The sequence below is a fragment of the Cavia porcellus genome, unplaced genomic scaffold (genome assembly GCF_034190915.1).
Source record: "Cavia porcellus strain 051 isolate PalLab524CR breed Dunkin Hartley unplaced genomic scaffold, mCavPor4.1 scaffold_5, whole genome shotgun sequence".
NCBI lineage: Eukaryota > Metazoa > Chordata > Mammalia > Rodentia > Caviidae > Cavia > Cavia porcellus.
Genome location: NW_026947488.1, coordinates 70,193,736 through 70,219,851, shown reverse-complemented (window position 1 = coordinate 70,219,851; position 26,116 = coordinate 70,193,736). Strand labels below are relative to the sequence as shown.

General features: G+C 38.2%; 1 protein-coding gene across 1 annotated transcript; it reads right to left on the bottom strand.

The window, feature by feature from the left end:
* Positions 1 to 9,304: 9,304 nt before the first annotated feature.
* LOC134476115 (uncharacterized) lies at positions 9,305 to 17,018 on the bottom strand. The gene is made up of 2 exons (XM_063249143.1): positions 16,455 to 17,018; positions 9,305 to 11,246 (listed from the first exon to the last, which is right to left on the bottom strand). Exon 2 carries the CDS (start codon positions 11,177 to 11,179, stop codon positions 9,305 to 9,307), a length of 1,875 nt encoding a protein of 624 aa, XP_063105213.1. The 5' UTR covers positions 11,180 to 11,246; positions 16,455 to 17,018.
* Positions 17,019 to 26,116: the final 9,098 nt, after the last annotated feature.

Here is a 26,116-nt window from a genome sequence, read left to right as displayed (position 1 = left end):
ATTTTGAAGACCCATTGATAATTTGAAATATTGAGAAGGTTCCATAGTAAGTCTCCATTGAAAGGAAACTTCTAAGGTTCTATTTTGTCTGGTTCTAAAGAAAATGTCCTATGATGAGATGATATCCAAGATTTAGTCACACGTTTCATGTTAATCACTAGCTTTGTATTACTCTTTCATTTAAAAAAGTTAATATTCTTTTGGCCTATAAATATATAATAATCATCAAGGTAAACCTTATATATATGGTATTAATAACAGTTTCACCACAAATCACTATTACTGTGTCCTTTTTGAAGATAAGAAAGATGAGGAATAAGAAAGATAAACAAAGCTGGGTAACAGGGTTAGTCACTAAGGAAATTAAAATCTTAGGATAGGTATATCTCATGTTAGAATCTATACTTTAACTACCATGCTAGACTTTTCACATACAAATTTCATTTGTTTATTTATTATACAACACTGTAAAATTTTTAATTCTATTTATATCAATTTATAGTTCCATTTATTTAGTCATGCAATATGGAATGTTTTAGGAAAGATATGAGGACCTCCATGAAAAAAATGTACGGGAACATTAAGTTTGTATTTAACTGAATGTTTTAAATTTAATATCTCATGGAAATACAAGGGCAAAATAGTAAACATTTCACCTATATATTGCAGAATTTTAAAAATACAGTGTATTAACAAACAGACATATTGTGATAGAATTTATGAAAAAAATTGCCTACTTCCTTTTGCTACCCACCCATCCTAGTTACCGTGATATGACATTAGAGTTGAGAAGTCAGCCTATTTTATCATGCACGTCAAATTTCTGAACAGCATGAGCAAGTTGAAAAATCATGGCATGGTAAATATTCTAGAAAAGATTAAGAGTGAAAAAGGAAAAATGTGTATGATACTAAAAGATAAGAAGTAATCCACTCTAGGAAAACCATTTCCTCAAGGTCACTTCCATTTGTCAATTTTTATGTGCATTCAAACTATTTACCACTGCCATAAGACAATGGAATACTGTCATAAATCCCTGAGACAATATATCTCAAGTTCTAAAAATATGTGAAGAGTTTACCTCTTTTGTTGTGGTTTGAACATGAAATACATGACAGAGATGGATTGCAACAGTCACAAAACCTTTAAAATTGGTTAGTAATGAAAGGCAAACAAAATTTTGTAAGAAAGAAAGGTCTTAATCAAATTGATCAGATTCGAATCCATTAAAAATACAACTAATGCTATAAAGGTATACATACTTGAAGGATAGAAGATGTTTTAAATTACATTTGGAAAGTAACATAATACATATAAATAAAGAAGTTGCAAGGAATGTAAGAGAAAATACTAAAAAATGCCAAGTATTAAATTTTTAACTATAATGAAAGCATGTTAAAAATATATTATCATTCTTAAGATATTGATAACTGATTCCTTTACCTTATTATTTTACAGTATCTTTTGTTTCAAAAAAACATCCTTTTGAAGTCTCAGTTTGACAACAGCTTCAGTTTAAGTGTAAGGAAATTTATACATATCCATACACATACATTTGTATATTTACCTATGTTTTGTTAGGGGATTACCTCTATTCATTCATCTACCATGTTTCAAATACTTAAATTCACTATAAATCATACATACTTGTTTTAATATCATAAACATATTTTCTAAACTAAATAAATATAAGAAGATGTTGACTATGTTAATATATGATAATATTAACTAATGTAACGAGAATAAAATCAATGTTTATGGTTTTTGGTCTACTCTATGATTATTAAAATTTTTAATCAAACAACTATGTTTTATATAATTTAAAGGTCACATGCTGCTATAATACAGTGTGCTGAAAATTCCAGTGCATTTCTGTAATCCTTGTACTTTGGGAGGGTAAGGCAGGAAGACCAAAATTTCCAGCCCAGCATGGGAAACTTAGCACCTTAGAATGATTTTGTTTCAAAACAAAATAATAAAAAGGGCACAGAATTATAAATTAATACAAATTTTGTGCTCAATACATACACAAAAAAGAAAGGAAGAAAGGAAAGAAGGAAGGAAGGAAAAGAGAAAGAAAGAAAGAAAGAAAGAAAGAAAGAAAGAAAGAAAGAAAGAAAGAAAGAGAAAAAAATAAGAAAAAAAGAAAACAGGGACCTCATGTGTTCTTTGCAAGTATTTTTTCCCATCATAACGCCTTGCAAGACTATAGTAATATATCAAAACCAGTATGCTGACAATGTTATAATCAGGTGAGATTATAATCAGGTGAGGTTTCTCTTCTTTTCTCATGTTGAGAATGTCATATAAATAACACGCAGAACCCACGATTTTGATACCCTTGGATCTCACTCAGCATAGTTCTTTGATGATTTCATTCAATTATTTATTGCATCAATATTTCATTTATTCTTTATTGTTAAATAAAATTCCATAGTGCAGATGTGCTGCTTTCCATCCTGTAGCAATGTATGAGTGATCCAGTTTTCGTGCACACACTTCAGGATTTGGTACCATAACAATTTTTAAATTTCAACATTTGCAAAAGAAAATGTGATATTTCTTTGCACTTTAATTTTATATTTCCCTAATTACTAACATAATTGATCATCTTCTCTCATGCTTTTAATTTGCTATTCTTTGCAGACATGATTCTTCATAAATTTTCAAAGTTTACTATAAATTTTAGATTCTAATCCTTCTTACGTTATATGACTTGAAAATGTTTTCTCTCTCTGAATGTTAATTTCCTCCTCTCAGCAGTGTCTTTTATGTTCCCATTTTTAAAAATTTTGATAAAGTCCAATTTATCAGTTACTTGGGTGAATATCTTAAATGTAAAATCTAGTAATTCTTTTTCTAATACTAAATTCTAAAGATCTGTTTTCTTTTGTTTCTTTCTTTTTTACTATTTTACATTTTGCATGTAAAATCTCTAACAAGTTGAGTTAAATTTTAAATACATTTTCAGGATTTTGTCTTTTTTCATTTCTCCCTTCTTTCGTTAGCCTTTCTTTTCTCCTTTCTATTTTATCTGCGGTTATCTAAATTAAATTGTGCAGTACAATTGGTTGAAGGAGATTTGTTTTCTCAATTAGTTTGCTTTTAGACCTATGTCAGAAATGTTTGATGTGTTTTTGTTGGCCTCGTTTTCTATTTTGTCTACACAGTAATCTATGCATTTATTTTTTGTCAATACCAAAATTTAAAGGTTTAACAAGCAGTACTATCATTTTATGTTCTCCCACAAAACAAAATCCTAGTCTGTTTTCTGTTTATCTCAAAATACAGTTTTGTAAAACTTGTTGATATTTAAAAGAATAAAAAATACGTGGAGCTTTATCAAAATTGTATTAACTATATACCAGCTGGGAGATAATTTGCATCTTTACAGTTACATCTACCCAACCATGAGCATTTTATTTAGGTTTTGAAATTTTTTCATCAATGTTTTTGCTTCTAATTGTATATTCCTGTTTACATTTTATTTCTTTTGCCTGGGGCTGTATTTATGTTACTTAAACTAGAGACAGATGTCCACACTAAAAAAAAAAATACTTATTGTACTGCCATGCTTGCTTTCTAAACGGAGAAATCACACTCGATGTTGAAAGACAGCCACATATGATTTTGCTCCATGATGAAATTCCTTAGTCACATTTCAGATAAATTAAATGATTTTCAGAAAATTATCTACTAGGTAAAAATTATTTAAAGAGCTTTCATGGTAGCATAACCATAATTTTCTGCTGGTTATCAAAACATTTACAAATTGAATATGCTTATGTTCAGTGGGTAAATCTCGTTCCTCAAGAGTATCAAAAGGCTATATAATTGGTGAATTTCTAATTATAAATATTTTTCAGTCTACCTTCTTACTCATTGAGCAAACCCTAAATTCATTTTTTCACATTTTTTATTAGTACATGCTTGCAGTACATAATGAACACATGCATTATGGGGGAACCATACATGTATAGAACACGGTTCACTTCCTCTTTTCCTCTCTTTCCTCACCCCTCCCTCTAACCTTTCTCCCTTTCTTCACTTACAAAAGCTTTATTTCCATTTCTGTAATGGTTTGAAGGTCTTAAATGTACAGTTTATGCAGAAAAATGTTTTTTATACTTTATGAATATTTTCATTCAGATACAAAACATTATCCAATTTTATTCCATTCAAGGAGAGAGAAATGAGAGGGAGGAGAGAGAGAAAGAGACAATCTCTGAATAGGAGATATGAGTTCTTGTTCCTGCTCTATATTTAAATAACAGTATCTTTTCTTGTCCTTATTGATTTTATAAATAATGGTATTCAAGTAGGTATATTCATATCTCTAAATATGATTTATCTATATAGATAGATAGATACATAGATAGATAGAAAGATAGATAGATGTTTTGTTTATGGTTAGAGGCTTATGTTACTACTACTTCTTAAAAGAAAGAAATTCCTTTGTAATGCTTCATTTAGTATTGTTTAAATACATACTTGAGACTATGGCCAATCAAGTGGTTTTCAAAATAATTATCTTTATGTGTTTGTGTGTATGGACGTGTCAATATTGTGTGAAGAGAACTGTATAAACATACTGAAAAATATTACTTGTAATGTCCATGTATATATTATTTGCAAAAGTTTAAAATTATAACTGACAAGAATTAAAATAAGTACCAGAATGATAATATTAAGAATATGATGCATCAGCACCAGCCCTATCTCAGATACTTTTTCAAAATATTAAAATGATCACACGAGATTTGTTAAATGGAGTATTTTAGGATAATCAGGCAACTTCATTCATGCACATGCATGTGTTACATTAATGTCTACTACAAGTTTTCACATGTGGGCAGATCACAAATAGCTAAGTCATAGTTGACATTCAAATAAGGAAAAATCCATTTGAGAAGATATAAATACGCTTAAAACAACATGAAATATTAAAAGTCACATGATTTTTAAACATTATTTAGGTTGACTTTCAAACCATTCTAAATCCCTGATAGCAGAGTTTTGAGGATGGGAAGCATATGAGCACAGAAAATTCTTCTTTCAGGACAGATGCAACGTTATAGCACTTCAAGGAAAATCTCACCTTGTTTGAACAAGAAGTGAAGGCGCCGACAGAGAATATTCCTTTCCTGAATATATTTTAAGAACGACGGTGAATAAGTAGAGAAACACTTGAAAATCTATGAAAATGAGTGAGATTTGTCAGCACTTTAAGACAAGCATTTTGTGTTGATTGAAAATTAAATTCTACTATGTGTCAGAGTGCACAATGACATGTCACCCTCTGGTGAACACTTTCAGAAGCGGAGTGCCTCCGCAGTCCCTGGAAGACTCAATAGGAGCACAATTTACTGAGGTGCAAATGCTGTTAGGGGTTGTCTAAAATTAATGGGGTGGAAGAAGGAAATGCTGTGAACATCAATCAATGTCCATCGCAGCCACCCTCCCCTTTGCTCCCCTCCAAAGTAATTTTTCCAATAATTTGGGCAAATTTAGAAAAAAGCACATTGACCTTGTATTTGAAAATTCTCAAAAGAAAGGAAAAGCCCACAAATTTTAAAAATATATAATGAATTAACAGAATCTCTTAGTGTATCCTTTCTTCATGTACCTTTTATAAAGTACAGTATATTTTTTCTGTAGATACTTGATAAGGGGATTCAAGATAGTTATTATTTTCTGTATGTTAAAGGAAATACAATATATTTTAAGTCAAAATCTTAGTGACATTTACTAGACTGTATAATTGAGTCATTCTTAACAAGTACATTGCTAACTATTCAAAAATGAGTTGTTGGATTTCAAGAAATAAAAGGAACAAAATTACTTTAAGTTAAGAAACTTGGGCAGCTTATTCACCTGCCCTCTTGGTAAGCGCCTGCAGTGAGGCCAGGAAGAGAATCACAGCCCCCAAGATCCGGCCATGGTGGGAGTTAGGCAGCTAATTCATCTTCCCTTTCTTCTGATAAGTGCCTGTGGCGGGGGCCTGGAGGAGAACCATTACCTGAGAGGCCTACTGCCATGTGGGCTGAAAATAAAGCACTTTTTCCCCGCCCCGCCCCCATAGCTACTGGGGATAGATGTCTCAGCATCTCTTGGAAGGATGACTATATGCAGTATAGCAAATATGGGGGATTTCCTTCTATCTTCTGTTTGAAGTCAAAGGTTGTTTTCACTGTTTTGTTTTGTTATGTTTCTTTTGCTCTATTCAGTACCCTCAATTGGTTTTATAATGTTCTATTTTTGTTTTGATTTTGCTATACCTAATTGACTGGACAACTATTGTGAAGTTAAGGAGGTATACCATAGTACCTATTACTATTATCCCAGAAACCTATTGTGCAATCCTGTGCCAATTTCACTGCATTTTCTCGACTGGCTTTGTTCTGTCTTGTGCTGTTGCATTTTTACTACTTTCAAAATAAAATGAAATAAAAAAAAGAAACTCAGGAATAACAGTATGACAAATGGAGAGACTAAGGACAGATTTGCATAAATGCATATTATATATATATATATATATATATATATATATGAATGAGCATGTGCATAGATTGTATGATCTTTTTTATAAATTGATATTTTAAATCTCTAAAAACAAGGAATTTTTATTTCATTCAACTTCATTCTATTGGTCATGAAGCAAATAGTTTGACTCTCAACATATTCAGTCACAGAGGAAGGGTTTTGGAAAGATATTTTGTTATTTTGAAATCATGAAAAAATTACTGTCATTGTTGATGCAAAAGCCTAGACTCATCACTAGGTCTAACACTAAATAGATATCTCTATTATCACTAAAATAGAGCTAATTTGCTGCTAAATAGAAGGATCTATTTAGTGAGTGGTTATACTAGAAAGCAGAAAAGAGAGCAAGCATTTTCCTTCATGAGACCCTTCTAATGCTTTTTCCCTTCTTTATACTTTCATTCTCTCTGTAAATTAATCCATGTTGGAGCACAGATCTAAATACTTTTAAAATTGAATTTTCAGTTTATTTCTACCTTTATACTATTGACAGAATAGTTAAGAATTTTATAGAGATTGAGTTTGAAGCTGTAATAAACAGTGCAGACACATTAACTGATAACCATCCTCAAATGTGAGACAATTTTGATCTACTATTGTGCACGTAGACTCACTGATGTTTGTGAAAATTACAAAAATTATAGCTCAGGCAACAATGTAAGAACAAAAACTGGAAATTTGAATTTCTGGAATAACACCTGTGAATTTAGATTAGGAGCTGCAAAATTTTTCTTTAATCATACAGTAAACACTCGAAAATTTGTAGAATATGTGTCATCTCTTCATATATTTTTTCTTTGTTTGATTTTCTATCTTTTTAAAAATGTGAAAACATTCTTAGTTCCAGGAAAATACAAAACACAGATTGCAAGCCAGATAGAAACACATATTGCCATTAAGCAGTATCTTAGGATTTGAAGACCACCTTGGTTCAAGAGCAGAAATGGAGAAATGCTACACATGGTGGCCTTGGAAGTTGACCTGAGACTGTGCTATGCTTGCAGATACCTAACAATTGATTTCAAAAAGACACACACAAAAAGCAATAAAAAGAAACACAATTTATAATAATTACCAATTTTATTATCTCTGGCATTAAAGTATAGTAGTATTCTGGAGCCAACTCCAATCTTCTGCCCAGATAAAATTGTTAAAATTTCAGAAGTCTTACAGGTGGTTCAGCCACAGTGGGGATGTTTATGTTACAGTAATTGACACAAGCTAGAAATCAGCTTTTTTTTTTTTTTTGAAAACTGACTGTTAAACACTTAGAACTTAAATACTCTCTCTGAAGATGGCATCAGGAACTTGACACTATCAAATATGGAGTTGAGAAGTTATGCATAGAAGTGTATCATTGTCTATTCACACTACCCTGATGCAACATGTGTGAATTACCTAAATAGGATAAATAATAGCACACATAGTAAAATCACTAGAAAGGAGCAAGTAAATCCTGAGTACTTATTGCCCATGTTTTAATACAATTTACTTCATTATGGTCATATATTTTAATTCCTATTAATATTATAACACTTAACATCTGGTTCACAAAAGCTCTAAAAGTTTAATAATTTGCTGCAGAAACCTGGAAAGATCTTTGAGCACATTGGTGTCGGTGTCGATCCCGGCCGGCAGGAAAAAACACACGACACGAGTAGTCGGCGGATAGCCTCTGATTTATTTTCTCTCTCCGTACGCCCTGTTCCGGGATCTCGGATCCCGCCTGAGGGAAGCCTCCTCTGGTCCGTTCCCTACGGCTCCTTGTGTGCTTCTCTCAGCAGTCCCTCTTCTTGGTGTGTGTGTTGTCGCCCCAGGGGTGGTGTCAGCATATATATGGACACATCGACCAATCACATCAAAGTAGGCAAGACGAGCTGATTGGCCAGCGTCAGCTGTTGCTGGGCAGACTAGCTTACAGGGCGTGTTGTTTACTAGCTAGGGAGCAGGAAATGGGCGCCATCTTGGCATACTCGATGGGAGGGGTAATCTAGCTCAGGCTTCACTCCTCACCACAGGCCTCATATCACTCGGTCGACGGGAGGGGCAATCTAGCTCAGGCTTCACTCCTCACCACAGGCCTCATATCACTCGGTCGAGCTCCCAACATCTCCCCCTTCTTTATTTATTAAGATAGTGTGGTCTGTGGGTCCATGTGAGGTGTCTGGGAGTGGGCCTATTTCGCAGGCCGAGGCATGAGAGAATGTAGAGGTCTATACCCTGCTGTGCATCACCTTGTCTCGTACATATCCTTGCGCCAGGACCATGCTCAAGGTGAGTGGTTCATTTTTTCGCAGGGCCAGGCTTTTGTGAACCGAACCTGGATGCATATAGACATTCATTCCTGCCTTCCCCTCAACCCTCGAGGCGGATGGCACTGCAGTACCCTTGGTCTCGCATCTCAATGCCATAACTCTCACTCCCTAGAGGACCCTCGGAGTAGAGCCTGTCTTAGGTTGATCAGGAGAACTTCTCCCGTCTTACCCGTCGTTGGCTTGCCCACTCAACTCTTAAAGCTTATATCTTGGGGGAGACACGGAGGGGTCAGCCGAGTGACATTTGAGGAACCGCGTAATCACTAATTACCAACCATAATCCCCGTTCACTACAATCACTAATTACTATTTTCTAATTATCAATGGGAACACGCCTTAAGCGTGGGGTCCTTCTAGTCTAAGTTCGCAGCCGCGACGGGGAAGGAGACGTACGTAATAATACTAGAACATCCGTAAGAATAATGGCGAGGGCAGCCACGTACTGGTTAAAGGAGCCGTGCCTTTCTAGCCTGAGCCCAGAAAACGCTAGGTGTGGAATCCCCTTGACTCTGGGCCAGCAACATCATCAATGTCATATGTGTCTTTTGGGTCGCCCTTATCGACCGCAGGCACCTAAGAGTCACGAGAGTGACAATCACAAGAGCAAGAATGATCCCATACGCAAGAAGTGACGAAGGTTTGAAGAAGGAGCCTATCTGGCTTAGGACATCATCAAAAAAGGAGGCTGTAAGTATAGGCACCTCTATCTGATCTAGCTGCCGGATAGTCATATCCAGGCGCACGCTAGCGTTCCAAAAGGAAGAATTATAGGTGGTGAGAACATAATCCTGAAATTGCCTGTAAGCCGAACGGTTGACCTGGATGGGGGTAACGCACAACTGAGTGAATGCCCATCTGGCGTCACATAAATTGTTAGCCACCTCCCAGAGTCCCTGGACTTCCTGAGCGATTAGGTCGATCTGCTGCTGTAACGCCATTATGGCGTTGTGCTGGAGGAGGTTGACTTCTTGTTGCTCCCTCAGCGCCAGGGAGGTGGTGTCCGTAAGATTGGTAAAGGCCTGAGCCGTCAGCGTAGACTGGGTCAGAGCAACGGCAGCCGTCACAGCCGTCGCAGTCAGAGTCACGAACAGTGCTGTCAGGGCCGCTGTGATCCCAAAATCTCTCTTACGTCTGAGCATGGGTAGTTGGTCCTGCTGATAGACGGGATGAACCCAAACAGATTCGTTAAAGGGAACCCACATCAGTGGGGGTCGAAGAGCCAACATAGCATACGGGAAAGACCCATTCCAGCAGTTCCCTGTAAAGCATGGTTGGTTACTGCACTTAAAGGAGATGTCAGCAGAGAATACCCATAAGTAGGGCGGTTTTACGCATGCAGCCTCAGAATTAAGGGTGACATTGGTGGTTCCATTAGAGGCAGAAGCGTTAATAGCGAGCATGGGTCTTAAGTCCATGCAGGCTCCGGTGGAGAGGCACAACCAATTTTCATTAAGGGGGAAGGGGAAGCTTATTGCCCACTTGTTGTTCACTCTCAGGTAGGACTCCCACCAGGTCAACGCGAATATGTTGTTACTACCGGATGGAGGAGAGAACCGGGACCACCAAGACATGTTTAGATGAGTCACTCCCACGCCGTCGACAGTACAGGGCTGCCATGAAAGTTGTGACAGGTCCACCATCTGTCTTTTTCGGCTTGGGGACACACGGTATGGGCATGTGGGGAAATCGGGACGGGTGTGCATGGCTGCTCGGGGTTTGCAGGTTGAGTTAAAAGTGATGACTCCGCCGCTAAGTGTGCCAGCTTTAAAACATCCAGGCGAATGCAGGGATGGGACAGACAACCTCACCGTCAGGGAGGTATTGTACCATTTTACAAGGAGGGGCAGGAAGCTAACGCAGGATCCCCGGTGACACGAGGGGTTACTATTAGTGGAAAAAATGACCACGTCATTGGTGATGGGAAGGTCAAAACGTATGGGTCTGATGGTTAACGGTATATCTGGTATGCAAGGCAATCTGGCGGAGCAGTTTTTTGCATACAACTTTGGGAGAGAGGGGGCTGTGGTGGAGATAGCGGCTAGCGCTGGCGGATGATGTATTGCTGCCCACACCAAGTCTGCTCCTATTTCAGTAGTGGTGGTGAGCATCAAAACCAGAAGGAAGGGGGCTGCCGGAAGGCGGCGTGGCCTAGCCACTCTGGCTGCACCGTACCCTAAAAGAGAGCCAATTACTATCGAGAGCATAATCATTACTGTGTCCCATAAGTCATACGGTATTCCTCGGTCGAGCAGCAATATCCTGGTCGGACCGATCTTGATTAGGCTGTCCGCTGCCGTTGAGTTTTGGAGTGTCTCCTGCATTATGTTTCGTTGGATTCGCCACACGCGTCAGCCGTTCTGGGACCCACAATGGTTCTCGTCCTGGTTCCTGCGGGAAAACACAAACCGCACCTCGGTTCCAGCTAACTACTGGATCCGGGCCCATCCATTGTCCCGTCAGGACATCTTTCCATTTCACCCATCCCCTATTGCCAGGAGATGGATTACAATGTTCCATGGCCGGGGAGTGATTGTTGTTATTCAGGTTCAGAAAATTGTATGTGAACAGTGCCATGGAGAGCCGTGCCTTTGGGGGCAGGCCCTGACTTATTCCCCCTTTTTGTTTTTGTAGAATATCTTTAAGGCTCCTATGAGCCCTTTCAATAATTCCTTGACCTTGGGGATTGTATGGGATGCCATGTTTTAACTGTACCCCCATTTTTTCACAGAACTCATTAAAGGCTCTGCTTGTATAAGCTGGTCCATTATCAGTTTTTAATATTTTTGGTTTGTCCCATGCGGCCCAAGCTGTCAGGCAATGATTGATTACATGAGACACCTTTTCGCCAGTTTCAGCAGTCGCAAATATAATATGAGAGCAGGTGTCCGTAGAGACATGAACATATTTAAGAGATCCGAATTCTATCATATGTGTGACATCCATTTGCCAAGTGTCGCCAGGAATCAATCCCCTGGGGTTAACTCCCGTTGATACGACGGGTGTGTATGTGGCGCAAGAGCCGCATAACCGTACGATGTCCCGCGCGTCAGCCCTGGAAATGTGGTACTGGTTGGCTAACGTCCTGGCGTTGACATGAAATCTGTCATGAAACAGACGGGCTTGTTCTATTGAAGATAACATATTGAGTATCCACAACGGGCGAGTGGCCACGTCAGCTGCCGCATTGCCCTGTACCATGGGCCCTGGCAGGCGCGTATGTGCTCTTATGTGAGTGATGTATATTTTGTTGTGTCTATTTATCAGCAGAGTCTGGATAGACAAAAACAAATTAGTCACTTTGGAGGTTGGCCTAATCGGGCCCGCAGTCTCAAGGACCTGCATGGCATTAACAACGTATTTTGAATCAGAAACAATATTAAGGGCCCCTGGGAACTTCTCGAGGACGGTTTGTACAATTTGTAACTCTACCACCTGTGGTTGATCTGGTTCAAATTGTATGCTAATCGGAGGCATACCTGAGACCACATAAGCCCCTATCCCGGTTTTTGACCCGTCCGTATAGATCGTTGTTGCAGGAGTAAGTGGTGTGGACGCGGTGATTTTTGGAAATATCACCGGATGTTGAGTAACAAACTGTAGTATGGGGTCCCTGGGGAACTGGTTGTCTATCTCCCCAAGAAAAACACATCTCAGGATGGCCCACGTATCTATACAAGCAGTCAGGATTTTTATTTGAGAAGCGGTATAAGGTACCCGAATAGCATGGGGTGCAGAGCCAAAATGTTGGATAGCCCTGCCATGTGCCTCCAAGGCCAGGGAAGCGACCGTTTCCGGATAATGTTCGATAATCTTGGCAGGTGAGACCTTAGGGTGCACCCACAAAAGTGGTCCCTTTTGCCAAATCACTGCCGTAGGTTGAGAAACGGTCTGCAACAAGCAGACCTCAAAAGGCTGTTCTGAGTCAATTCTCCGCAATGCAGCTGTACTTAGGGCTTCCTCTATCTTTCTCAGAGCAACTCTGGCTTCCGGGGTGAACTCCCTGGGGGAGGCAATATCCGGGTCTCCTTTCAGGAGGTCGAACAGGGGCTTTAAGTCCGAGTTAGGGATGTGTAAATAAGGTCTGATCCAGTTTATATCTCCCAGTAGCTTTTGCATGTCATTCAAGGTCCTTAGGCTATCTGTTCTGATGGTTACCTTTTGTGGAGAAATCGATGTGGGGGAGACTTTGGTGCCCAGGTAGGTCACTATGTCTCCTCCCTGAATCTTGTCAGGGGCAATATGTAAATTTGCCTTTCTCAGGGCCCTGACCAATTGGCCAAGCATATCCTCCAACTCAGTCACATCTTTTGCACTGATTAGCAAATCATCCATGTAATGAATACATCTAATTTTGGGGAAGGCTTCACGCAAGGGGGCCAGTAGAAAATCAAGATACATCTGACACATGGTGGGACTGTTGGCCATACCCTGGGGTAATGTAACCCACTCGTATCTCTGATCAGGACTTTCTTGGTTAATGGTGGGTAGGGTAAAGGCGAATCTGTGGGTGTCCTCTGGATGCAGGGGGATTGAGAAAAAACAGTCTCTAAGATCTATGGCATAAACTGGCCAGGACCGAGGGATGGCTGAGAGGGCTGGTAGTCCCCTCTGGATCGCCCCCAGGGGCTGCATCTGTGAGTTGACAGCCCTCAGATCATGGAGCAGCCTCCACTTGCCTGATTTTTTCCTGATAACAAAGACAGGGGTATTCCAAGGGGAGGTTGACGGCTTTACGTGTCCCGCCTGAAACTGGGTTTTGACTATCTCAGTTAATGCTAAAAGCTTCTCCTTGGGTAAGGGCCACTGAGGCACCCAAACTGGATTTTGAGATTTCCAGGTGATCTTAATTGGAGCGGGCAGGAGAAGTTTCTCAGTGACCCCTAGGAAAAACCCAACCCGTGTCTACCTTCCCTTTTTTCTACAGGTACGGGGGATGTCCGGCCCTGCAGGGCTGCGCCCAGGCCCTTGCCGGGGACATATCCCTGATTTTTGAGTATCCCTTTGGCTTGGGGAGAGCAGGTGGATGTAAGAGTGACATCCATCTGGGTGAGAACGTCTCTTCCCCACAAGGATACTGGCAGCTGCAAGACAAAAGGTTGAAAATGTCCTCGGTGACCTTCCTCATCACCCCAAGGCAGGGTCACGGCACTAACCTGGGGGGCAGCCACTATCCCCAATCCTTGGAGTGTGTTGTCAGCTGTGTTGGTAGGCCAACTAGGGGGCCAGTCTTTCTTGGAGACGATGGAACGGTCTGCCCCTGTATCTAGGAGTCCTGTTATCTTTTTTCCGTTAATCCTGAGCGATAGCATGGGCCTTTTATCAAGAGTCATATGAAGCCCTTCAAAAATTTCCTTAGAGGAGCCAAGTCCCTGACCCCCTCTAACCCGTTGACCGGACCGGGGTCTCTCATGGAGACTGGGGAACAGTAAAAGTTGTGCTATCTTATCCCCTTCATCAATTACTATGGTCCCTATATGAGATTGTACCATGATTTTGATGTTTCCTAAATAATCTGGGTCTACAACTCCAGGGATCACGGTAAGGCCCCGGAGGGCTGTGGAGGACTGTCCAATCACTAAGCCAACTAGCTTGTCGGGTAGTGGTCCCTTGGAGGTGGTTTCAACCACCTGAACGCCCATATCGGGTGTTAATAGGAGTCTGGAGGCGACACAGAGGTCCACGCCTGCTGGCCCGGGGGTGGCCCCTGTGGGGGGGTGCCATCTTGTGTTGTCCTGTCTAGGGAGTGGGGGCCCGTCCGTAAGGAGGGCCCCCTCTGGCCGTTTTTTGGCTCCGTAGTCTCCCTGCCACTAATACGGTTCCCCTGGGCATCAAAAATAGATCTGCAATCTTTTGCTTTGTGAGAACCTTTACCGCACCTTTCGCAGGTTCCCGTTCGTCTGTCTGATTCCTGTCTCTTGGATATAAACTCCCCCTGTCCGGTCTTGGGGCAGTTTTTCCTTATATGGCTGGGATCCCCACACTGGAAACATCCCCTGGGCTTACCAGGGTGATTGGTCTTCTGAGGCCCTGTCTGTTGTAAGGCGGCGGCTAAAAGGGCAGCCACGCCTGAGTTGGATAATGGCCCCCCTATTTCTCTACAAATTTTAATCCACGCCTCTATGTTTTTACCTTTATGGGGTGCTATGGCTGCCCTGCAGTCCTTGGTGCACTGTTCGAAGATTAACTGTTTAATAAGAGGAGCAGCAGCACTCGGATCTGAAAAGAGTCTGTCAGCTGCCTCCTGCATTCTGGCCACAAAATCCACAAAAGGTTCTGTGTTGCCCTGAACAATTTTAGAGAGGCATTGTGAGGCCACCCCTGTGTTGTTTACCTGCTTCCAGGCGCGGATGCCTATGTTATGTATCTGTTCATACACATTTGGAGGGAATCTAGTTTGATCTTGAGCGTACTGACCCTTACCCATAAGCATATCCTCATTTTGCCCCCTATGGCCCCTAGCCGCATTTTTTTCAGCCTGTTCGGCGGCAAACTCAGTATACCAGGCGCGCCAATCCAGAAAAGCCCCGGGGGCCAGGCAGGCTTTAGCCAGTTGGGTCCAATCACTGGGCGTCAGAAAGCCACCGGCAGACAAATTCTCCAACATAGTTATAGTGTAAGGAGCAGTAGGGCCAAATGTGGCAACCGCATTTTTAAGCTCCTTAATTTGCTTGATCTCCAGTGGTTCCCAGTAATTGGGTCCTTGGCCTTGCGCTAGGAGCACCGGATAAAGCCCACATTGTTCATACTCATTCGCCCCTTGAGGAATCTGTTCCATTCTAAATGTCCATCTACGAAAATACCTTCCCTGGGACCTTGGCATTTTTTCACAGGGTGGTGCCTCTCACCACAGGAACCGGTGTTTGGGACCTCCCAGGGTGGCGCGGAAGGCTCTACGGCTTTCCGTTGGGGAGTGCTCAGGAGTTTCCTTCCCTTCTCTAGGTCTGTCTGCATCTTGACTAGGTCTCTACGTAAAGCTGCAAAGGGATTAGGGGGGTCACTTGCCTCATTGTCCTCGCCTTCCGAGGTATCTGAGCCCGAGGAATCCGAGGCAGGGGGTACCTCTCTCTTGCCTCGCTCTCGCGAGCGCCTCCGCACGCTCCCTGCGACGGACCCCTCTCGGGAGGACTCCGAACGGGCCCCTTCAAAAGCTCGGCGGGCCTGAGAGAGCCCATCTGCGCTATCCTTAGCCCCATTCCTCTCCCCTTTGAGGCATGAATGAATCATCTCCCAGAGCGGCCGAACCGAAAGTGGGAGTCGGCGCTCCTCTTCTGCTCTTTCTAAATCCTTACCTAATTTCTCCCAGCAAGGTAGGGACAAGTGCCCCGTCGGCAGGAACCAGGGTGCCGCCTCATCTACTTGTTGGAGAAACTCCGTAAGTGTCTTGGAGCTCATTGATATACCTGAAATCTTGAGCAGGTCTTTCACCGCTCTTACCAGTGACTTGGAACTCTTAGTGGGTAAGTTGCCCATGCCTGTCACTGAGGAGTCCGTTCTCACCGTGTGAGGCTAACCTGCCACATACACGTGAGCTTGAGGGGAGTCTAAAAAGCCCTGTAGGTGCGCGCCACCCAGAGCCCAGGTTTATCCCCTACTCACCTGTCCTGCAGAGCAATACTGGAGCGTCGTCCGCCTCGCCTCGGGGGTGATCAGTTCCCCGTACGGGCCACCAAATGTCGGTGTCGATCCCGGCCGGCAGGAAAAAACACACGACACGAGTAGTCGGCGGATAGCCTCTGATTTATTTTCTCTCTCCGTACGCCCTGTTCCGGGATCTCGGATCCCGCCTGAGGGAAGCCTCCTCTGGTCCGTTCCCTACGGCTCCTTGTGTGCTTCTCTCAGCAGTCCCTCTTCTTGGTGTGTGTGTTGTCGCCCCAGGGGTGGTGTCAGCATATATATGGACACATCGACCAATCACATCAAAGTAGGCAAGACGAGCTGATTGGCCAGCGTCAGCTGTTGCTGGGCAGACTAGCTTACAGGGCGTGTTGTTTACTAGCTAGGGAGCAGGAAATGGGCGCCATCTTGGCATACTCGATGGGAGGGGTAATCTAGCTCAGGCTTCACTCCTCACCACAGGCCTCATATCACTCGGTCGACGGGAGGGGCAATCTAGCTCAGGCTTCACTCCTCACCACAGGCCTCATATCACTCGGTCGAGCTCCCAACACATTGGTAAATGTCTTATACCCTCAAAAAGGATAAAAGAACCTTTTTCCACAAATGGATTATAAAGACTTGAATTACTTAGGATGTAGAATTCAAATGCATGCAAGAATGGAGAATGTTTTAACTGCACAAAAATGACTAAAGGGATTTTTTAAGGTAGTCATGGAGAAGTTAAAAAGGTAAAGAAAGAAAAAAAGGGGGGGGGAATGAAAATAAGAAGCAATTGGAGGCATTTCCAATGAAAAGGATGGAGTAGGGATTTCTAAAAAATTTTAAGTTGTGTACATGTGGAAACCTGGTTAGATATGTTGCCATTATATAAAATATACTTCCAAATAATGTTATGACTGACATTTGGTAATGGATTTGCAGAGATAGAATATACATTTAATAATTTTTATTACTATTCCACCATATCTAAGTAAAACATCTTTGGGCTGACAACCAAATTAAGAGAATGTTAAAAAAAAATGTTAACTAGTAAATCTGACTATGAAAGAAGAATGAATAACTTTGACTATAATTTAATTTGTTGGTTTGGTTTATTGATTTTTTCATTAATAAATGTGTGTCAGAGAATCATACATGCATATATATTTTAATCACAGTACCTCTAACATATGTTTCCATATCCTACACATTAATGCCCAATTTCCAGGAAACATTGGCTTTAGTAATAAATTCTGATAGATATTTGTGCCTATTTTTAATAGGGAATATTTTCAGTAAATAGAAGCCATCAGATGCCACCTTTTTAGTTACTAGCTACAAGTTGGTTCTATAGCTTTTCTCCTTATCAAATTGAATCAGACAGTAACAATAATCTGATTGCTGTTGACATGATGCCTACAGAAGCATATCTGATTTTTCAACTCTTCTATTGTATTCATCTTCTTTTAAATTGCATCCAGTTTCATTAAGAAATGTTGCTGCAAGGTTCTATTCAGGGTACAGAGGAAGAAATGAAAAGCAAAATGCTAAAATTGCCTTGAGAGACTTCAATAACATCAGTTTACATTTGTCATACTTCAAATTAAATTCAAAGAAGACTAGTTTAAAAAACAGACTTAGCAGGAAGTTGTTTTTTTCATAAGAAATAACTTTCATGGCATGTGTCATTTACATTAGCAATTCTGAATTGTAATTCACATATCAAATAGGTACTGAAACTTTATAAGGAAAGGATGTAAGTAAACTGTAAGGTTTCATCAGATAGAATCTGAATATCTATAGCCCCACAATGCTTGTTATCGCAGTCAATGTATAGTGCTGAAATGGTTTGCTCCTATATATAAAGCAGTTTTCCATTAAATCTCTGAAAAGTTGGATCTGCACCTACATTTTATTCACTAAATAATAACAACATTTAAAAAAGATTGGCAGCTTCATGTGAAATTATTTTAAATTTGTGAAAAATGTGTTTTATAACCAATACGCCAACTGCTCAGCAAATCCTAACATGCTGAAACTCCAGATATTTCAATCTGCTACAAAAATAAAATAACCATGGTAGAAATGGATATATAGTAACAAAATCACATTTTCTGTGAACTGAGAGGTATATGTAAATCCTATAAACAACCCTTCTGTTCAGTATATTCATCTTACACAGTTATTCAGACTAACTTTGGACAATTTGATATTGTGCTTGGAATCTGATAGTAGAAATAAAACAAAACAAAAAGAAACATTTCTGATATGTATGAAACACTAGTTTACGTAGAAGGACCTGTGTGTCTTTTACAGTAAATGAAGTCTTACTTGTTTTGCTTTTATTTCAACATGAAGAGCACACCTTTAAGCTAAGTAGGCCTTAGATAATCTTTCTGCGTTTAAAATCACTCCAGCTTTTAAGAGTACTGTCATTTGAAGACTTTCATTGAAAACTTTGAAATAATCAACAAAATTATTGGCTTAGTCACTATAAAAACAAAGATACCAAAACTAAATATATTATTTCCAAAGTTACTTAAGATGCTTGCCCTAATAAATATTATGTGTGAAGTAAACATTCTTGACTTGGCATTTCTGAAACCTTGGAAGCTGACAAATTATTTTAGCATTTTTATCATGAAATGCCCAGCTGTGTTAAAATTCATAGTGCACAGAAAATACCAATATGGGACTCAAAAATATATCTTCAGTGTTTCTATTTAATCTATTTATATTAACTGATTTCCAAATATCCAAATTATTAGGAGCACTTTTTATTTTTTGGTAAAAGTATTTTTTCTCAATTCTACCCTTGGGTAAAAAATGTTCTATTTTTATTTACATCTTACATTTCCAATATATTTATATTTCTATATATGGTAAGTAATTTTATTGACATTTAATTAGTTTAAAATATAATACTCTCAAAATAGTTCAGTTGAATAATAGTTATGTTCTTTAGTAGACACTGATAAAGAAACACTACAGGGGCTGGGGATTTAGCTCAGCAGCATGAGCACCTGCCTAACAAGTGTGCGGTCATGAGTTTGATCCGTGGTACAGATAAAAATGAAAAAGACAAAAAAATTAAAAAAAAGTAAAAAGAAACACTGCAAATATATATATATATATATATATATATATTTATTTATTGAAAAGTTTCCTATTCCAGAGAAAAAGAGTATTATTTTCTTCTTAATAATTCTTTAAAAATTAGCTTTTACTATAAAATATGTTTTGTATAATAATCATCTTATAACTTCCAATGATCTTCATAGGCTTTACATCTATAGTGAATACTTTTCCTCTGGTTTTACACTTTTAGAGTGTAGAATCAAAACTCATTAAATTTTTCCATCCTATATCTAGGAGGCAGCAGTGAGGCGCTTTGGGCATGTTCAGGCTGGATCTTATGAAAGAGTGATGCAAATATGGGTCTCAAAGCTTAATAGGACCTAATGGAATAAAAGAAAACAGTATTCCATTGAATACATGGTCCATTCAGAGTATTTTGATCCATAATGGATAATGATTAAGAGAGGCAAGTAAAATTTATAAAATGAGGTATAAAGGCTTTTTTTTAAAAAAAAAAAAAAAAAAGGAAAAGGAAAAAAAATAAAAAGAAAATAAGAGGAAGAATTTTCCCAGAAGTAGGAAAACTTTCTATGCATGCGATTATGAACTGATTTTATTTGTACCAGGAACTGAACTCATAGTGACATTATTTTGTGAGCTCCATCTGGGGAAAAAAGGTGACTAATTTGAATATTAACATGTATTCAGTCATTAGAGTGGGTGAATTGCTTTCTTGTTTAGGAATCAGAATTTAAATAGACTTTAGAATCAAAGACTTATTCACTGAAGAATCATTTATTATGCTTAAAACACACAATCAAAAAGTTTATAATAGGTATTTTTAAGGTTTGTTTAAGAAAACTCCTTTATTTACAAAAGACCAAGACATTGAGCACAGACAGATAGCAGGTATGCATTTCTTCTAATGGTTATGAAGGGTTTATGCAGGGTTAGGCTGTGATAAGTGAAGCTTCCTAAGGAAGTTCTCTACAATGTGGGTACAGAGGCTCCACAACCTGGGTAAGGTATCACAGAAGTAGGAATAATTGCCTTGCATCCCAACTTTGTGTCATATTATTTTACTGTACATGATGAGAGGAAATTGGTAAATGCAATTAAATTAGGGAGTTTTAGATGAACAACACTATCCTGAATTAATGAAGGAGCCCAATATAATCACCAGGGTCTTCACAAGAGGGAGGCAAGAGGATCCAATTCGGATAGCAAATATGATTAAAAGGGAGACTAATGCAAGGACCAGGCCAAAAATCAACAAATACAGCAGAAAAAGAAAATATTCCCCTGAAATACCCAAAAGGAATAACTCTTGCTTTAGACTTTTGAGCTCCAGAACCATATGAGAACAAGTTCATGTTATTTTAAGCTTACAAGTTTGTGATAATTTATTCCAGAAACAGTAGGAGCCTGATATCTAATTTCAGGTCAGTCTAATCCCAACTGCTTCATTGTGCCAATTTACTTAACAATTTTGTGCATTTGCTTCCTTGTGTAAAAGTTAAAATGCAAATTTTTATGATTATTTGGTGAAATTCTTTGCATAATACTTGTGACAGACCTGTTTGAATGGCCATAAAATTTATAGGCACTTCTTGATACTTTGGGGGTTCATTTCATGGTTTAAATACATGTTAAATTTCATGCTTCAAAGTCAATTCTTCCTTAACCTTGATTCAAGCTATTAAAGAAATGGTATTTTACTGCATGTACCATGTCTGCAGGGCAGCTGATTAGACTAGTACTATACATCTAAGTGTAAGAATGATTCAGTACAATTATACATCTTCTAGCATTTAGTAAAGATATGTATTTCTTAAATTTTCTGTAAAAGCAGAACCAGAGCAAACAAAGATATTGTATTTTTACTGGGTATTATTGCGAACCAAATTTTGTGTCCTTTCTTTCCTTTCTTCCTGCCTCCTTTTCTTTCTTTTCCAAAACTTCTATTATTTTCAAGCATGCATCCTTTTCTCTCTCCTATCATTTCTTCTTTTGATTATGTAAGTGTATATACAAACTTGTGTTCATGAATGAATATGCAGGGCATCCATGTCAGTGTAAGACAGTGTAATATACAGGCTATAGTCCTAAAGATGTTAGAAGGGTATTAGTTTAACTGGAGGGAACACATAGATGAGCAGAACACAGGAAACATTATTTACAAATAGCTGCTCAAAAGTTGTTGAAACTACAGGGTCATTAAACAGTTGAGATGAGAGTCAAAACTAAAAATAGATGAAGAAACAAATAATCCTTGGTAAAATGATGTTTTGCAATCAAATGTTTCAAAAATATATTTATCAGGTAGATAATATAAAATACGTTTTTTATTTATCTCATATATATAAAAGAATGCAAACTAATCTTGTGCAAAAATTGCAATTGATTGAATATCAATGCTAATCCAGACAGTTAATTTGATATAAGTTTCAAATAAATGTTTCCTTGGTCAAATATTAATTTTTATCTGTGAAGCAAAAAATATCACTTTTATATTATATTAAAATATCCTAATCAATTACCTAATTACTTCTTTTTATTTAATTTTCATTTATTTATTTTTGGATGACTTTTAATCAATAAAATTCTTTCTTCAGTACACAAAACTCCTGCCTGCTGATAGAAAATAATAAAATACAAGAAATTACACCATGATTTCATTGAGGATTTTGAATGTTTGTTTTCCAGTTACACATTTTAGTGCTTCACTTTGTTTTTTAAATACTTTTATTGTTCTGTAAATCAGTTAACCCATCCTACCTGCACAACTTACTGGATTTAGACATGTAATTATCACATTTATCAGCTAAAGAATGTATCATTTCCCATTTTTCTTTTCTTATTTTGTTTTTTTTTTCCTTCTCCTTTACTTTCTGCCTTTCTTATGTATTTAGAGAAGATCATCTAATTTTGTCTGATAGAACTCAGTTTTTAATAATATTGAGGTTCTCTTGTCTATACAAGAAGTTTCATTGCTGGTTCCAAGCTGTTCTTTCTGTAGCTGACATTCAAAAGTTTTAGTATGATGGGTCTGGGTATGAATTATTTGAATTTATTAAACTTAGTGTTGTTTGAGATACTGAATACAGTCTTTCAATAAATTGGGTATATCTGCAACCATTATTCATTCAACTATATTTAAAGCTCTCCATCTCCTCTCCTGCTCCTGTCTTTGTACGTGTCAGTGTACTTAATGGCGCCCTATATTGCTGCATCTCTCGAGGTTTTGTTTGTTTTTTCCATTATTTTCTTCTCTGGAGAACACATCTCTGTAAATTAATTTTAAAGTTCACTGATTCCTTCTTCTTTAAAATTAAATCTGCTGTAACTTTCCTGAAGGAAATTTTGTATTTCTGAAATTTTACATGTAATTCCTGAATCTTCTTTCAATTTTAGTTTTTTTAACTGGGTATTGAACCCAGGGCTTTTGAATACAGCTACATCCCCATAACTCTCTACTTTATAAATTATTTTTATTTTGACTCAAAGTTTTCCTAAGGGAAAAAGGTACCCAGTTCTGGTTTTGAATTGTGATCCTGGCTCAACCTTTTACAGGCTGGGATTATAGATGTGTGCTACATTTCTATATTTTTATATTCTTGTATGATAAGTTCACCATTTAGATCTTGTTTTAGGTAGTTTCCATTGCCTGATGTGTGTGTGTGTGTGTGTGTGTGTGTGTGTGTGTGTGTGTGTGTTAGTTTTCACTGATTTTGCCTGCCTTATATTTTTTGTAGAAAACAGGAAATTTAATTAAAACATTTTAATATCTCTGGATCCTGACTCGACTCAGGCTTGTTGTTTACTTCGCTGAATTATTTTAATGAGATCCATTTGTCCTACAGTCTGCAGTCTGTGAAGTAGACCTTGTGACCCTGGAGAATGAACTCTAAGACAAGCATGGCTTCAGCAGAGCTTGTCCCTTCCCATGAACTTTTTGTTAGCTAGCTGCCTCTACGGGATCACACTGAATTGTTAGGCTATACTGGTTGCTTACTGATTACTACTTTACTTTTAACACTCACCTAGGCCATAAATTCATCCACAGTTTTACTCAGTTAAATTCAATTCTCAGTATAGGCATGGTGCTGGGGCAAATCCGAGGTTTATTCTGACTCCAACACTATGTTTTCTGTGATCTTGGCTATGCCTTTTGTGGTTCACTGTGTTAAGCTAAATGTTCTAGTGTACCTTGTTGCTGTCCTGAAGTGTTATGGTTTGTATCTGGGTGCCCCTCCCAAGCCTCATGCAGTCAAGGAGGCTGCTGAGTCTAGTGTTTGTGATTGATTCCGTGTCTAGAGCTGGGATTGGCAGCATGAGTGCTGTACCTGCCCAGGGACAGGTAGCTAGCATACAATATAAAGGAATAAAGAAGGCATATTTTCCCATTTTTGTCCATTTTGCTCTTGTTGTTTGCAGCTGCCAGAAATGTCTTCCCCTCAGTCATGCCATTTTGCCTTGGAGCCAGCTGAGTATGGACTGAAACCTCCAAAAACTGTAAGCTAAATAAACTTTTCCTTCCCTTCCTTCATTTTGAGTGTCAGGTACTTTGTCCCAGCAACGAGAGAAAAGTAACCAAGACATAAGGGTACCAATCTTTTAAAACTGCTGACTACCAAAATTTCCATTGTTCTCAAGTATGACTTACTCTTGAACTTTCCCATACTGTATTTAAAATAAAGTCAGTTTTCAGGGAGAGAGATTCAAATGTTTCTGCATTGTGATCAGATTCTTTATGTCAGAAGCTCTGAACCATTGTTCCAGAGCTGGGAGTGACACACTTTTGCAAACAGGGAAGTTCTGCTGTATGGGCAGGTTACGGAGTGGGAGAGAGACACTCCAATTTTTGGGTTCTTCATTCTTGCATGAAACTTTAACCTTCCAAGTCAGCTGGGTCAAGAACAGTCAGGGTACCACACTTTTCTTAGGATAGATCTGCTATATAAGGAAGAGTGTTTCAGGTATTTCAGACACTTTTATTGAGATTCAAATTCTGCTACACCAATCTTAGGGAGATAACAAAATCTAGTAGTTCACCTTTACTGTAGAGATTCTATATTCCTAGAGTAGGAATTTGGAAGAATAGAAGTGCTGGTGATAGACACCCAGAATACAACTTCCATTATTCGGAGCTAAGGTGGTCAGTAGTAAAATGGTTTTTGCTACAGTACTAAAAACTTGCTTTTACTGAGATGTAGTATATTATTATCAATATGTATTTATACATATGTTGTATGCTATTAAAGTGTTTCAAAGACTTTAATTTTGAAAAGAATAACTTTTGCTAACTATGAGTTCTTTACTTGGGAGAGAGTATGGTGTATAGAGTTCTTAATATCATTATATTTTAACTTACGTTTCTGTTTGTTTTCCAAATATATGTATTCCATGCAAGTATTAAATGTATGAGTGTTTCTGCATTTATTTGAAGTTCAAACTTACATTTCCTTTGAAAAAAATGTGTTACTTTTCTTCTTCTGAATAACTATATATGTGATAGCAGAAAGACAAATAAATCATGCCATTATGGAGGAAAGAGTTCTACATAGAAATAATAAAAAACATTATAGGTGCAACTATTGATGTAGATATGAAAACCGCAGTATTTATTAAAAAAGTATTCAGTGTTATCAACATGCAGCAGTCTCCATTTTGCGAAGTCTATTCCAAAGCTCTGTGGAGACATTCCAGGAATGCACAAGTGATATGTTTTTTTTTAATAGAACAATTACATACATTTCTACAAATTAACTTTTAAATCTTGATTGATTATTCATTTTCCACAATATCATCTAAGAGTAGCTCTCTATGTTGTTGATAGAAAGTAAATTAGATCAACTTTAAATTAGCATGATTATTATGAGGTCTTGCCCCAGAAGTAGATTTACAGATATGTTGTAGCTTACATAAAATAAAAAATTATTTAAAAATCATTAATGATGAGAATATCAGTATATAGAAAATAAGATAAAAATGTTTACATATAAAATAACATATAAATTTTGTTGAATATACACAAGGTATATTCAAAGAAAAGTCAGCCTAAATTCCAGAGAAGTTTGCCTATATCCAAATTGTTTTGTACCCATGAAACACTGTTAAAATAATAATGTAACTGCCATATAATTCTATATAAGATTTTTCTATTTTAATAATTTTTTCTTATTGTTTTTATTTCTTTATTCAATTTTCTCATATTTGCCTTGTAAAAGTTTAATGTTCTCATTTTCTCTGACCTACCATATTAACATTGTGCATATTGTACTGCAGTTTGTTTCCAAGTTCTCTACTTTGTTCAACAGAGGCTACATAAATTGTTTTCTTAAAAATTACTTTACAGGGACTAATTATACAGCTCAGTGGCTCAGCACCTGCCTGGTACATAAAGTCATGAGTTCGAATTTTAGTATCAATTAAATAAATAAATAGCATTTCAATTCTTATCCCTCCTTGAATAGTTTACACCACGTCAGTCATCCAGTTTACATATCGTGCACAGTACCTCTGGTATTTTCTCAAAATAGACTACCCATTAATTTAAGGCTATAATTATGAAATACAGTAAT

Coding starts and splice junctions, on each gene's coding strand:
- LOC134476115 (XM_063249143.1), bottom strand. CDS start 11,179: ATGCAGGAGACACTCCAAAACTCAACGGCAGCGGACAGCCTAATCAAG.